A 13,628-nucleotide genomic window follows, 5' to 3' on the forward strand; every position below is an offset into this window, starting at 1 on the left:
ACTCATACACATTCAGATTCTCTTTCTCACACACACTCACACATACTCATACACATACAGATAGTCTCTCTGTCTCTCTGTCTTTCTGTCTCTCTGTCTGTCTTCTGTCTCTCTCTCTCTCTCCTGTCTCTCTCTTTCTCTCTCTCTCTCTCTCTGTCTCTCTCTCTCTCTCACACACACACACACACACACACACACAATCAGGCATACTCATACATACAGATAGACTCTCTCACCCATACACACACACACACACTCACACATACTCATACACATGTAGATAGATTCACACACATACAGACACATACTCACACTTATTCATACAGATTCTCTCACACACATACATACACACACACATATACACACACAGACAGATAGATCTCTGTCTTTCTGTCTCTCTCACTCTCTCTCTCACACACACATACACTCATACACATACAGATAGACTCACACACACAGACATACAGATACATATTGACACATCCTCATACACATATAGATAAACTGTCTCTTTCTCTTTCACACACACACACACACACACACACACACACACACAGAGAGAGAGAGAGAGAGAGAGAGAGAGAGAGAGAGAGAGAGAGACATCTTCTCCATCAGAGAGAGGATTTCCCGGGGTGCCTCAACCTTTGCTTGGGTACTTTACGGACACTCAGAGCTCATGTTTCCAGAAATCTGGCTTCTGGGAGCCAATAACTGTTATGCTTCTGTCAATGCAGCCGCCAGCATGGCTTTCTGGTTCTGTCTGACCATTCCTGGAAGCAGCCCTTTGGGGTCTGTACTTCTGGGAAGCTGCAGTGTTTTGCATGGGTGCCAGGAGTGGCTCCACGCCTGGGCGGAACAGCGGCTGCCCGTCTGCAGGGCAGGCTGCCTGGTGAGCAGAGGCGGTAAAGACAGCTGCCTCCCCACTCCCATCACAGTCAATGAATCCTTCTTGTCCAGCTGACTGGAGGATGGAGACGGTGGCTCCTAACACTGAAGGGAAGTTCTTCTTTGTGCACAACTGCTAGCCTCAGAAGAGCTTCGCTGACTACTGTCTACATTCTAAGATGTAGTGCAGCCCACCAGGACAGACCTGGCCCACCCAGGTGAAAGGTGAGTTAATATTTCTGAGTCTTCACAAAGCCCTTTCTACAGCCTCTAAATTTCACAGCCATATTTATGCTCTTTGGAATTATGTTCCAAGTCTCAGAAACATTCTAGTTTTTAAGCACAAGATAGAATTCCAAAGTGTGGCACCGCTGTCAGCGGGCCTTGGGGCGATCTCCCTCTTTGTTCTCTGGCGGCTGGCCGCAGCTTGCCCACAGACACTCCCCTTCTCAGATGTACTTCACACTTCTCTGTGATCTGGGCATGAACATTTTCTCAGAGTCGCACCCAGAGAACATAATGTGCAAAAGATCCAGACTGGAGCTGGGGAGCCTCAGGGCTCCCTGACTTTGATGTCCTCACTGCCAACCAGCCCAGAATTAGAGTCTCCATGGAAACACCCCGGCTGTGTGGGCGAGGATGTTTCCAGGAAGGTTAAATCAAGGCAGGAATATCGACCCTGAATATGGGTACCCCTCAGAGTGAGCCAAACACCAGCACTCACCCTCCCTGCTTCCTGACTGTGGTGACCAAGTGACCTCAGACCCCGCCCTTGCTGCCCTTCCATCCTGAAGTAGCCCCACCCCTTGCTGCCCCTTCCACCAGGAAGTATCTCCCTAACTATCAAAACCTAAGTCAAAACAAACATTTAAATTGCTTTTGTAACAGGAGCAGATAACAAACACTCTAATCTCCCCAAGTTGCTCCTTTAACCTTTGTTTTTCCTCATCTGTGAAATGGGGTAATAAACAGCAGCCCTAGTTACTACAGTGGGGCAGTGATGGGGAACAGGCATATACAGGGCACAGTGCCAACTAACAGCAAGGTCCTCCCTGTCTTGCTACTGCTCCATCTCTATTTCAACCACAGATGTTGTCTTCTGTCATAGACATACTTTTGTTTCAAGATAGATAGGAAAGGTGCTTGGGGTTTTTAAAAGCAGAATGCAAAATCAAGGATCATAAAGAAGTCTTATGGTGATCCAATTAGTTTGTAAGCTGATTAAATACAAATACACACACACTATTCACATATACATACACATATATGTGCAAACACATATATTTGCATATGTGTATGTTCTCTGGCTATGCAATACATATATATATATATATATACATACATACACACAATATATATATATTCCATACATGCATACACACATACACACATATATACATATATATATATATATGCAGAACCACACACACATGTACACGTACACATACATGTCTACACACACATATCGAATTTGAACAGAAGTTCCCTGCATAAGTAGACAGTGCTACTTCTAGAAAATGAGGGTTATTAAATTAAAATCTTAGTGCAAGGCCCAGAATAGCTCCCTGTGAGTTCCTTACTGATCAGAGCAGCCCCGGGGCAGTCCGAACACCAGGCTGTTGTCATTACCCTTGGACGCCCACCAGTACTAAGCAGCAAGACCCAATGCCTAGAGACACCATTCACTTTGTATTCTAGACACAGAAAACAACCTTGACAGGCGAGAAAGCTCTCCTCCTGCTGGCTAACTGACAGAGCCAAAGGAGCCGTGCGGGTCCTGAGGGAGAAAACACCCAGGCCGGAGTGAGAAAATCTCACTCAAGGCTGGATGCTGCGTACTTCAGTACTGACACATGCTGGCAAGATGTGCCCACTGAACAAAAGAGGCATAACAGTTAGAGGATTAGCCGGCCACTGTCTGATTGGACATAAAGCCTGCGCCCCAGAAGAGATTTCATAGCTGGCCAACAGCCCATGACCGGGGAGATCACAGGCACTATCACAGAAGCTACTGTTGTTTTACTAAAAGCCTGTGCTGACAAACAGCTTTCTAAATACTTGTGCTCGCACACGTGGATCAATGCTGTTCTCAGCTCTGGTCAGAGAAGCGTCTTTTCCCATGGATAGTGGTTAATACAGACACCTGATCAAAACACAGAGTATAAACAACACTGAGTGCTTAGCTGGGGGTGGGTCATCTCCAGCAACTTCCCACCATCCAAGGTACAGGGGACTTTGTAGAAGATGTGGCAGAAAGAAGAGAGTGAGCAAGCCAACGTGAGCTTTGACATGCTGATGTGTAGACACGATGTCTCTGGCGTACAGTCAACTCACAGCAGCTGAGGTAACCTCCGCCACAGGCCAGCCAAGAAACCAAAGTCCTAGCATGGATGTTGACAAATGATGGCCACTGGGAAGGGAGACTCACTCTTCTTTGAGAACACAGCTATTGGTAAGTTGACCACACTCTAGTGAATAGCTACACACCCAGGTTCATATGGGGTGGCTCCAACTGGATTCAGGAGGTTGTCAATAACAAGGAAATGAATGGGGAAGGAAAATGGGGTGGGGTCATTAGAGAGGGGGCAGTAGTGAAGGATGGATATGATCAAAATATATTGTATAAATACATGAAACTCCCAAGGAATAAAAAGTTTTCTTTAAAATATATTTTAGAGAACACAGAATGCGAACAGTAAATACTGCCATAGAGATACCTGATGGTAGCAGTGTGTCCGGGGTGCCACTGGCAGAGGGGTCACCATTGTCGCTGTTCTCTCCAAATTCCTTTTTGTATATGGACAGCATGTAGGAGATCCGGTAGTCCAGCCTGACGCTCAGGATGAACTAGAAGAAGGACCACAGCAAGCGTAGTTCCATTAGCACACACTGAAGGATTTGCTGTACTCTGACGGTGCAAGCATTAGCACGGCATTGCAACATGGGAGTCGTGGGCCTGAGCAATGGCTCCATGGCTAAAGCCCTTGCCACATGCGCCTGGCAACCTGCGCTCCATCCCTGGAACCCAGGTAAGGTGGAGAGAGAAAGCCAGCTCTGCAGAATTGGGCACTGGGACACGTGTGCCCCATACACTCAGAGCAAGTTTGTAATGCAAGCCATGACACACACCAACCACAGGTCTCAGTTTTCCAAATGAGCCAATCAGAGATCTTACCTGCAAACTATAAATGTTCAGCTGCTTGCCTGTTTATATTAGTTTTGAAATGAAGGAAAGGGAGATGTTTTCATTGGTCAGTATTGAGACCACATTCATTCTTCATTCATTCATTCATTTAAGTTCCCCGCCCCTCCCCGCCCCGCAGCAAGATGGACTCAAACTCCCTGTGTATCAGAGGATAACCGTGAACATCCTGTCCCTCCTCCCAAGTGCTAGGATCGCACATATGTATATGCCACTATATCTGGCCTCCATTTGTTTTAGAAACAAGGAAATCTGGTGCCCACAACCACCCTCCAAGCATTTCTAGTAGGGTCTAAGAGGCAATGCTCTTAAGATCCCAGACACACTTGAAGTTTTCTTTGCTGAGAAGAAAATGCTGGAGCTGCTTTTGTGCAGAAAGGCTGTGGCTTCAACTGCAATAGAGCTGACCTAGCTCAACTGACATCAGCCCGTGAGGCAGGCCTGCAAGGCAGGCTGACACCCTAGTTCCTGGCATTCTCTGTGGTGTTTTGTGTCTCCGGTTTCTGTTATCTCCATGGTGTGCAGACACTAATGAAGTGGCCCTTCAGGCCCAAGTTCCACCTGGGAAACCCAAACATTGGGAATCCCTGCCTGGAAGGAACAAGTTACTACACTGGGAAAACAAGGGACAGCTCTGCTGTGAGATGGTCCCTCAGCCTAGGTCCTCAGCCTAGGGAAGACCTTCCAGAGGCGTGCACTCCGAGCTCAGCTGCGTCACTCAACTGCCCTGAGATCAGCCTGAGTGAGCACAGCTATTACCAGCTCGTGAACAACGAACGCTGTGGTAGCCAAGGCTTTAGAAAACCTGCCTTTTGTGCAATCAGTAGTCAATCTCTTCTGTTTGCTTCCAGGGCCTCTCTTCTCCCAGGCACCACTCTACTCCCCACCCCCACCTCCCACCCCCCACCCCCACCCCACCCCTGTCCCCCACTCCCACCCCACCTCTCAGTGCTCAGGCCTCTCTGTCCCATGAGCACTGTGCCACACGCAATTTCCCAGTGCATCCTCATGCTTGTTCAGAGTCCACTGAACCTTGTTCTCTTCTCTACCCCATGAGAGTAAGCTCTCAGCACTGCACTGCAAGCTACCACAGCACTCTCCTTGAATGATTCTTATGACTCCATAGCCTCTCTCTCTCTCTCTCTCTCTCTCTCTCTCTCTCTCTCTGTCTCTCTCTCTCACACACACACACACATCTTCACCCTTTCCTACCCCCTTCCTGTCCTCTCCCTCCCTCTCCCTCTCCCTCTCCCTCGCCATCCCTCTCTCTCATCTCTAATGCTTTTTACCCCCTCCCTGTTCTCTCCCTCCCCTCCCTCTCCCCCTCTCTCTCCCTCCCCCTCCTCATCTCCATCCTTTCCCACCCCCTCCCTGTCCTCTCTCTCCCCTCCATCTCCGCCATCATCTTCTCCACACTTTGAAGGTCCTCATGCTTCACAGAATGGACGCAAGCTCACATCAGCTGCTCTTGCTAAGCTCATCCTCGTTTGGCTGCCAGGCAGAGGAGGACCGGGAGATAAACAAAAAGCCCACAGGACTGGAGAGAGGTGGACCGGGAGGTAAACAAAAAGCCCACAGGACTGGAGAGAGGTGGACCGGGAGGTAAACAAAAAGCCCACAGGACTGGAGAGAGGTGGACCGGGAGGTAAACAAAAAGCCCACAGGACTGGAGAGAGGAGGACCGGGAGGTAAACAAAAAGCCCGCAGGACTGAAGAGATCCTGCTCTTGCGGGACTCAAGTTGAATCCCAGCACCCTGTCAGATGCTGCACGACCACCTGTAACTCCAGCTCCAGGAGACCCAGTGCTCTCTTCTGGCCTCTGCAAGCATCTGCATTCACATGTGCAACCCCCACCCCCACCATCCCACACACATACACACACATGCACACGTGCATACAGGAATTAAAAATCCCTTTTAATAATTTTAGGAGTCTAGGTTGTAAAGGTGGCTCTTGATGAATATAAAGTCCAGAGGGGAAAACAAACCCCACATCGACTCATCTATTAACCTGCTGTGAATACAACATATGCTGGAGAGAGAGTCTCCAGTGAGCGGGGATTTACAGGGTGTAGGGAAGACCAACACTGGGACTAACACAGGGCCTGGGGCTAGGACCCGAAGCAGGTGGGTGAAGACAGGAGCTGGGCTGAGGGTGCCTAGCACACAGGGATTCTTAACACTCAAATGCCCAAAGGAAGAAAAGAATTCAACTGAGACACAAATGAGGCTCCCCCTTCTGTTGGAGATGAGAACTCACAGGATTTCATTTCAAACTTTTGCTTCCCCCGCCCCCAGCCCCCTTGTTCCTAATTATGAAGCTCTAGATACAGTGTAAGATATGGAGACGGATAACAAGAAGACAGAGAAAAAGCCAAGCATGGTGGCTCACACCTATAATCTCAACATTCTCAGCACTGCGGGGCTGAGGCAGGAGAACTCTCATGAGTTCAAGACCAGCCAGCCTAAGTGAGGTCTAGGCCAGCCTACAAAACAAATTTTGTCTTAACAAAACAAAAATAAAATTTAAGATGTGTAAAGGCAGAGGAAGAGAGAGAATAAGGTCAGAGGGAAGAGTAAGACACTGCTCACTGAAAAACATGATTTATTTTATTTACTGAAATAAATCTGAAGGAGAGGCCACGTACACCAGGGGCCATCCACTGACAGGACGGGGGAGGGGAAGACACGTACAGACAGGACAACACTGAACTGGGCCCCCAGGTCCCTTTCCCAGCTTCAGGGTAAGAACATGACATGGATTTTCAAGGCCAGGAACACAGGATAGGGAAACCTGCCAACATTTGTCAGGACACGGCCTTCGGAAACCCTGGGGGAGCTGGGAAATGTGTTATGATTATAAATCTAATTACTTTGAATGAGAAATGCACGGAGCCTTCCAGGACTGCTGACCCGCTTCTGGGAGATCAGTCTACTCTTGATGATGACGAAGGATTTGGGAAACTCTGTTTACATTCTTAGGACAGCCTTGAGAGCTACAGGCTCCATTCCCGACTTTGGAAGAAACGCTATCACAAAGGTGCCGCAAGCCTGCTTCCCAGACTCACCCCAAAATGAAAATGCTAGAAATCATAGCCTCTGTGAGCTGTCTGGTATATGAAATAACTGAGCTCATTAAATTGATAAGGCTAAATATTAAACAAGGCTAATGCGTAAAATATAAAAAAGCATCCCCAGCCCCTTAGAAACACAAGAAGAGGTAATTATGTAAAATAATAAATCGGTAATTAATACTTTTGGTAAATAATGATGGGGACAGGGTCTTGCTATGTTACTCAGGCTGGCCTTGAACTCACAGAAATCCTCCTGCTTCAGCCTCCTGAGTACTAAAATTATAGGAGTATACCTAAAAATTTTGAGTATCCTATAACAACAAGACATCTGGATACATGGAACACACAAGTACATTTCAAGCAATTAAACACAGAAAAGTGATTAGGATGTCATCATTAACTATGCCTTCCTTAAAATCCTTCTTCAATGAAGAAAATATTCCATCTTCGTCAATACCAGCTGATAATAACCACACGGGAAAGCCGTAATATCACCTCAAAGCACCTCACGATAGCTAAATACCATTAGTGTAGTTCCTGGGACAAAACAACAAGGTGGGTGTGCACAGCAGTATCTGTGCGAGACTGCAAGCTGCTACTCACCTAAAAGTAATAATAAAATGAGGGCCACAGCCTTCCAGAATAAAGAGAGACCAGCAACTTTGCAGAATCACATCACACCAAGAGCATTTCAACATAGTTACACAGCAAAACCAGGTATTGTTTTTCCAGGTAACACCTGGAATCTCAGCACTCAGAAAGCTGAGGCAGGAGGATTGCCACAAGTTACACACACACACACACACACACACACACACGCACACGCACACACGCACGGTGACAGAGGGCAATGCTGGACGCACCTGTAAAATCTCGATAACCTTCAGCTTGGTGTCCATCACCGTTACATCCTCCTGCTCGCCGGGGCTCGCCTGCTTGCTTGGGTGGACGCTGGGCTGTGCATCGGGCACACTCGCTGGGAAGATGGAGCCTCTGCTGAGCACCATCTGACTCATCATCTCTCCCACCCCGTGGATGGTCCTCATGACATTGTTGCCTGGCACAAGAAGAGGACTCAGTCAACACGTGCAAAGCATGGGTGGCCACAGCATCGGCAGGGCTAACTCATTTTCTGACGAGGACTTGGCTGCAGCCATCACACCCCACATGTAAGTCACTGTGTCTTCGGGATTTCCATGTTTCCATTCATTACTGTACAAGCTAGGGCGTATCGGTGCAATGGGTGTTGGGAGTTACAGTGTTATATAGAATGGTTTGACAAACGAGAAGAAATGGTTTTTATCTCTAAGATACAGCAAATTACTAATGGAGAATCAAAGACTGAGACCAAGTCCCTGTAAGCAAGTTAACATGGTTATTTTTCTCTCTCTCTTATAAAATGTTTCAACCCTCGAGTTTAAACTCTAGAGGCACCAGGTAGTGAGGATGGAGTCTGTCACTCCCTCCGTGGGAAGATGAGGTAGGAGGACAGACAGAGCTCAGATGCTCTAGGCAGCATAGCTAGAGCCTGCTTCAAAAGTAATGAGAATTTAAAAAAAAAAAAACCCAAAGCACAAACGTTCAGAGGAAGCTCAGAGAAAACCCAAATTCACCCTGTGGTTTCTCTGACTGTAACTGGCTTTCACCATCGGTTTTAAAAGTGACTTAACTAAGCAATAAAGAAACAAGACCTTGTGCTGTGTAGAAGAACTCTCCGTTGCTCTATAAATACCTTGATGGGGATCACCCACAAGATTGCTTCAATGGTTTCAGTTGGTTGTTTTGTTTGTAAAGAGAAACTTAGAGACCATTTTAATTGGTTCAAAACACTAAAGCTGACCTCTTCACTTTGTGCCTCTGAGGGTCAACTGTGAAATCTTTTGACAGCAGGCACAGCAGGCACAGCCAAGGGATAGACAGATTCCACACAGGCCTCCCATGAAGGGTCAGAAGCACGTGCGTGGCCACTGAGGCTGTCACTTGCTTTTGGGCGTCCCTACATCTCAAACCACCTTTGTGCTTTTGGTCACATAAATATCCTTGAGCAGAATCCTTGAGGGATTGGAGTCAGCTGTCCAGTGAAGGAAGTCTCTGTTATAAAATTCATGGCTTTAGAAATTACAACGGTGGGAAGGTCCTGGCTGGGTGCCAAGAGTGCACAAAGTGTCAGATGCGGTATTTGTGCATCTCCCCTCGCTACCCAGATGAAGCACGTTTGGGCTTTCATAACACAAAAAAGAACTTGGAAGTTGGATTAAAGGTCAACAGTTCCTCATCTCAGGAGAAGCCTGAATTCTCCTACAATACGCATTCATTTGTCTGCTCTATCTTGAAGTCCATTATTCAGATCCCAGGAAGGCCATTTCTTCTGATGCCGTTATAGGAAGGGACAACCAGCACAAACATGTCCAGTGAGGAATTGCTGTCTGTCACTCCCTGAGTTTGCTTATTGTGGATTTTTCTCCAGCCGCACTAGAGTGCAATTCACAACCACACCTCCTCCACATTGATCACAGTCAACCAGTCAAAGGAGGACCCGGTCACTCCCACGACTTAGGTCCCAGCTTGTTCCCTATGTCTCAGCTCTTAGAGCAAACAACTGGATTCAAAGGAGCGCATGCCAACTTTTCTTTGCAAATGGTAGTCTTGACTTGTTGAGTGCTCATGAGCTTCTGCCTGAGGTAGAGGCTTCATCATCAGGCAAAGCACATTCCCTTCCATGTGCAGAGGGTGTGAGTCAAGAGGAAGGAAGATAAACACGGGATTCAGAATGCAAACCATGGGATGCTTACAAGGTTGAGAGGGAACTAATCATTAAAATAATTTTAAAGATGGCTGGAAAAAATGCACACGCGCCATATGTCAGTGAGCAACAGTAGCTACACACAAGTACACTGTGGAAAGGTTGCGGCTCTGTGAAATCATCACCTTCCCCAAACACAACCTGCTGGGATCATAAAGGGAAGCATTCCTGTAACACGCTTCAGAGTGCAGCAAACACTGACAATGTCTCTGATGGGCAGGCAGGTTCCAGACAGAAATGAACCTGGGTTTTCATCTTGAACTCCTGAGAACTTTGGTTATATGGCTATTTAGAAAACCAAAAAAAGAGAAAATATTTTTTTTTCACATTTGAAGAATTTCTAAGACTGGACCAAAGCAGGAGCAACATGAGGGAGTGAGCCCCCTCTGCCTTCTAGCAGAAGACTCTTGAGGCAGAGGCTCCACTGTCCAGAACTCTCAATGATCCAAACCATTATTTCCAAATCACCGTGGTGCACCCACACCTTGGCAAGGTGTTGCAAAGACATGCTGGTGGTCACAGGTAATGACGGTTTTAAGTCACCAACACCAGCTATTGCCCTCACCCCACTGCTGAGCATATTTGCATGTTGGCCTCCAATGGACATCTTCTCCCACATGAAGAACACGCTCCTTTGTTAATCTTACCCCTGGTTCACACACAGCACACAGAATCTGCATGTTATTTAGATTTGCATGGAAAATAATCATTTAGCCAAATGATTATTATGAGGAGGGTTAGCTAGACAATTCTTTCCCCCAAATATAGATCCTGTCATCAACAAATTAAAGTCCAGAGGCCACAAACATCTTAATGTGTAACACATGTAGTCAGGAAGATAGGAGGATACCTCCCACACTCCACACACTCACACGCCTGTGGAATCCTCCTGAAAGTTCCATGTATGGCCAACTCAGAGGTTGCCAATTCAAAGATGGAGCATTTTCTCACTTGTGGTAGTGAGTGCTTGCACTGTGAGCTTCTGAAGCTTGAAAAACATCAGCCTCACTGCAGGAATTATAGGCACATGGGTGTCCCTTGTCCACTGTACAAATCACAGGCACATGGCTGTCCTATGTCTACTGCACAAATCTCAGGCACACAGCATGTCCCATATCCATTTACCACAGGAAATTCTCTTTTTAATTCTAGACTTGGGAGACAAGTTCAAAGTGACCAATCCTCAATGCTGCTCACAACAGCTCCATACTTCTCAACCAGAGCTCACACAGCTTGTCAGTTGAGGAAAGAACACAAATTCTTTTCATTTTCTGTAAAATCAACATCCTGGGTTTTCAATTCTTTTTTTTCCAATAACTAACTCAATATCAAGCATCTGAACAGATACAGTGTGTTGAGTAATTTTAGAAAAATGGGAAACATCCCTGTTAGGCCAAAAATTAAAAGGGTATGATTACATACACGTTTAACCCCTGTACTTTAGAGGCAGAGACAGGCGAATCTCCGTTGAGTTTGAGGCTGGTCTACAGAGGAAGTTTCAGACAGCTAGAGATATGTAGAGACCATGTCACAATACAAACACAAACACAAATACAAACACAAATAATACAAACATAAATACAAAAAAAGAGGGCAGTGCTTAGGGAAAAAGAGCCCTGATTCCTCACGAGAACTCTGGAAGCGTAGGACGGATTGAGAAGATGGTTTTGTTTTTATCATCCTGATGGACCAAGTGTCTCTCACCAATTTCAGAAGAATGGGAAGTGATGAAAAATTTGTATAACACTGAAGCTACACAAACTAATAGTTAAGTTTTCAATCTCATAAATCTCCCTACCGGGGCAGGGTCGTGACACTGTTGGGTTAACAAGTGGATTTAAAGGAAGCATGAGACTTAACAGAACCATAACTGAAGTTCACCTGCAGCTAACTTATATTTTATTGTTTTATTTTATTTTATTTTATTTTATTTTATTTTATTTTAAGTCCTCTTTGTGTGCTATCTAGAGTCACGGAAGGAGGGAGCCTCAATTGAGGGATTGCCCAGATTAGATTGTCCTGTGGCATTTGTCTTCATTGTTGATTGCTGTGGGAGGGTCCAGCCCACTGTGGGTGGCACCACTCCTAGGCAGGTGAGCTCGGACTATATAAGAAAACTATCTGAGCAAGCGGTGATCTTCCATGGTTCCTACGTTGGGTTCCTGCCCTGATGTCCCTGAGTGACTTCCTTGACCTGGAATGGTGAGAAGAAATTAATCTTCCTCCTCCCAGCGTGCTTGTGGTCAGGGTGTTCACATAGCAACAGAAAGGAAAGGAGGACCTCACCATGCATCTTCTCTGGGTATCAAGTGGATGACTTGAGAGGGACCTGTTTCCCATTCTCTATACTAGAGACCTGAAAGGATCCGCACAGCACATCGATAGCCGGGCTCCACCCCTCATCCTTGTCAAACACTGACACTTCGCTGTTCAAAACCTCAGGGTTTTAATCTGGGAAACTGATCCTTAACTTCTCCCAGCTGGAGATGAGCCGTGCACAGATTCAATACTGCTCTGTGATCGACAGGTAACTTAGCATCAGATGGGAGTTCTTCAGTGTTCTCACAAAAACGTGGGCACACAAACACCATATGCCGTCCAGACTTGAACATGCCCACTACCCAGAACACTCCTTTAGCGTCATTTCCCAAAAGTACCCCCAACACCAAAGCCACTGTCCTATGGCTCTCACATCATTCATACACACATAAGGTATCATTACTTTTTTGACTTTTCAGGTGTAGGAGTATGCATATTCCATAATATATGGGATTCCAAATAAATATAGATATAATACATTTAATTATATATGTGTGTATACACACACACCACACACACACACACACACACACACACACACACACACATCAAGCCCAGCAGCTTCAGGGGCATCAGGACTCCCTCACAGCCACAGAGACAGAAGTAAATCCTTCACCACTGTGCATAAGCTAATGTAGCAAGGGAAGCTCAAATCTACATGTGGTGACACATCTCACAAAGACATAAATGGACTGTGAGCAAATCTTCTGTGTCTATTGAGTCAAAATTATTAAAAGATATTTTTTAAAAAGCTTTTATACCACAATTGTGTGAGCAACCCCTAACTGAGAGGGCCATAGGATGCTATAGTGTAACCTTGTCTTGTAACGTGATTGTGGGTCCAACTCACCCTCTAAGTCCTCCTGAAAGTACTGATGGACACAGGTGAAGAAGCCATCTGATTCTTCTCTTAAAATGAGGCAGCAAAAGCATGTCATGTAAGTTGCCAAAGAGACTCACAGGTACAAAAGGCCAGGCAGTGGTGTACGTGTATGTATGTGTGTGTGTGAGAGAGAGAGAGAGAGAGAAAGAGAGAGAGAGAGAGTATGGAAAAGTGTCTGTTCATGTTTGTGCAAGTCTGTACACTTTTGTGTGCTGGTAGAAACCAGAGGTCAACCTCAGAAGTCATTCTCAGGCACAACCAGGCCAATTGGTTGGTTGGTTGGTTGGTTGGTTGGTTGGTTGGTTAGTTGGTTGGTGAGTGAGTGGGAGGGCAGGTTGGTTGGTTGGTTGGTGGGTGTGTTGGTTGGCTGATGGGTTGGTTAGTTGGTTGGTTGGTTGGTTGGAGACAAGGTCTCTCACTGTCCTGGAATTTTATCTAGTAGGCTGGTGAGCTCCAGAGACT

General features: G+C 46.3%; 1 protein-coding gene across 2 annotated transcripts in view; it reads right to left on the reverse strand.

Moving 5' to 3' along the window:
* Itpr2 (inositol 1,4,5-trisphosphate receptor type 2) overlaps positions 1 to 13,628 on the reverse strand; it is a 410,062-nt gene that overhangs the window by 253,455 nt on the left and 142,979 nt on the right. For both annotated transcript variants that reach the window (XM_052175272.1, XM_052175273.1), the window contains exons 22-23: positions 8,025 to 8,218; positions 3,603 to 3,732 (exon numbers count right to left, since the gene is read on the reverse strand). In XM_052175272.1, the coding sequence (XP_052031232.1) occupies positions 3,603 to 3,732; positions 8,025 to 8,218 (324 nt within the window). The remainder of the gene's footprint in view (positions 1 to 3,602; positions 3,733 to 8,024; positions 8,219 to 13,628) is intronic.

The sequence above is a fragment of the Apodemus sylvaticus genome, chromosome 2 (assembly GCF_947179515.1).
Source record: "Apodemus sylvaticus chromosome 2, mApoSyl1.1, whole genome shotgun sequence".
Lineage (NCBI taxonomy): Eukaryota > Metazoa > Chordata > Mammalia > Rodentia > Muridae > Apodemus > Apodemus sylvaticus.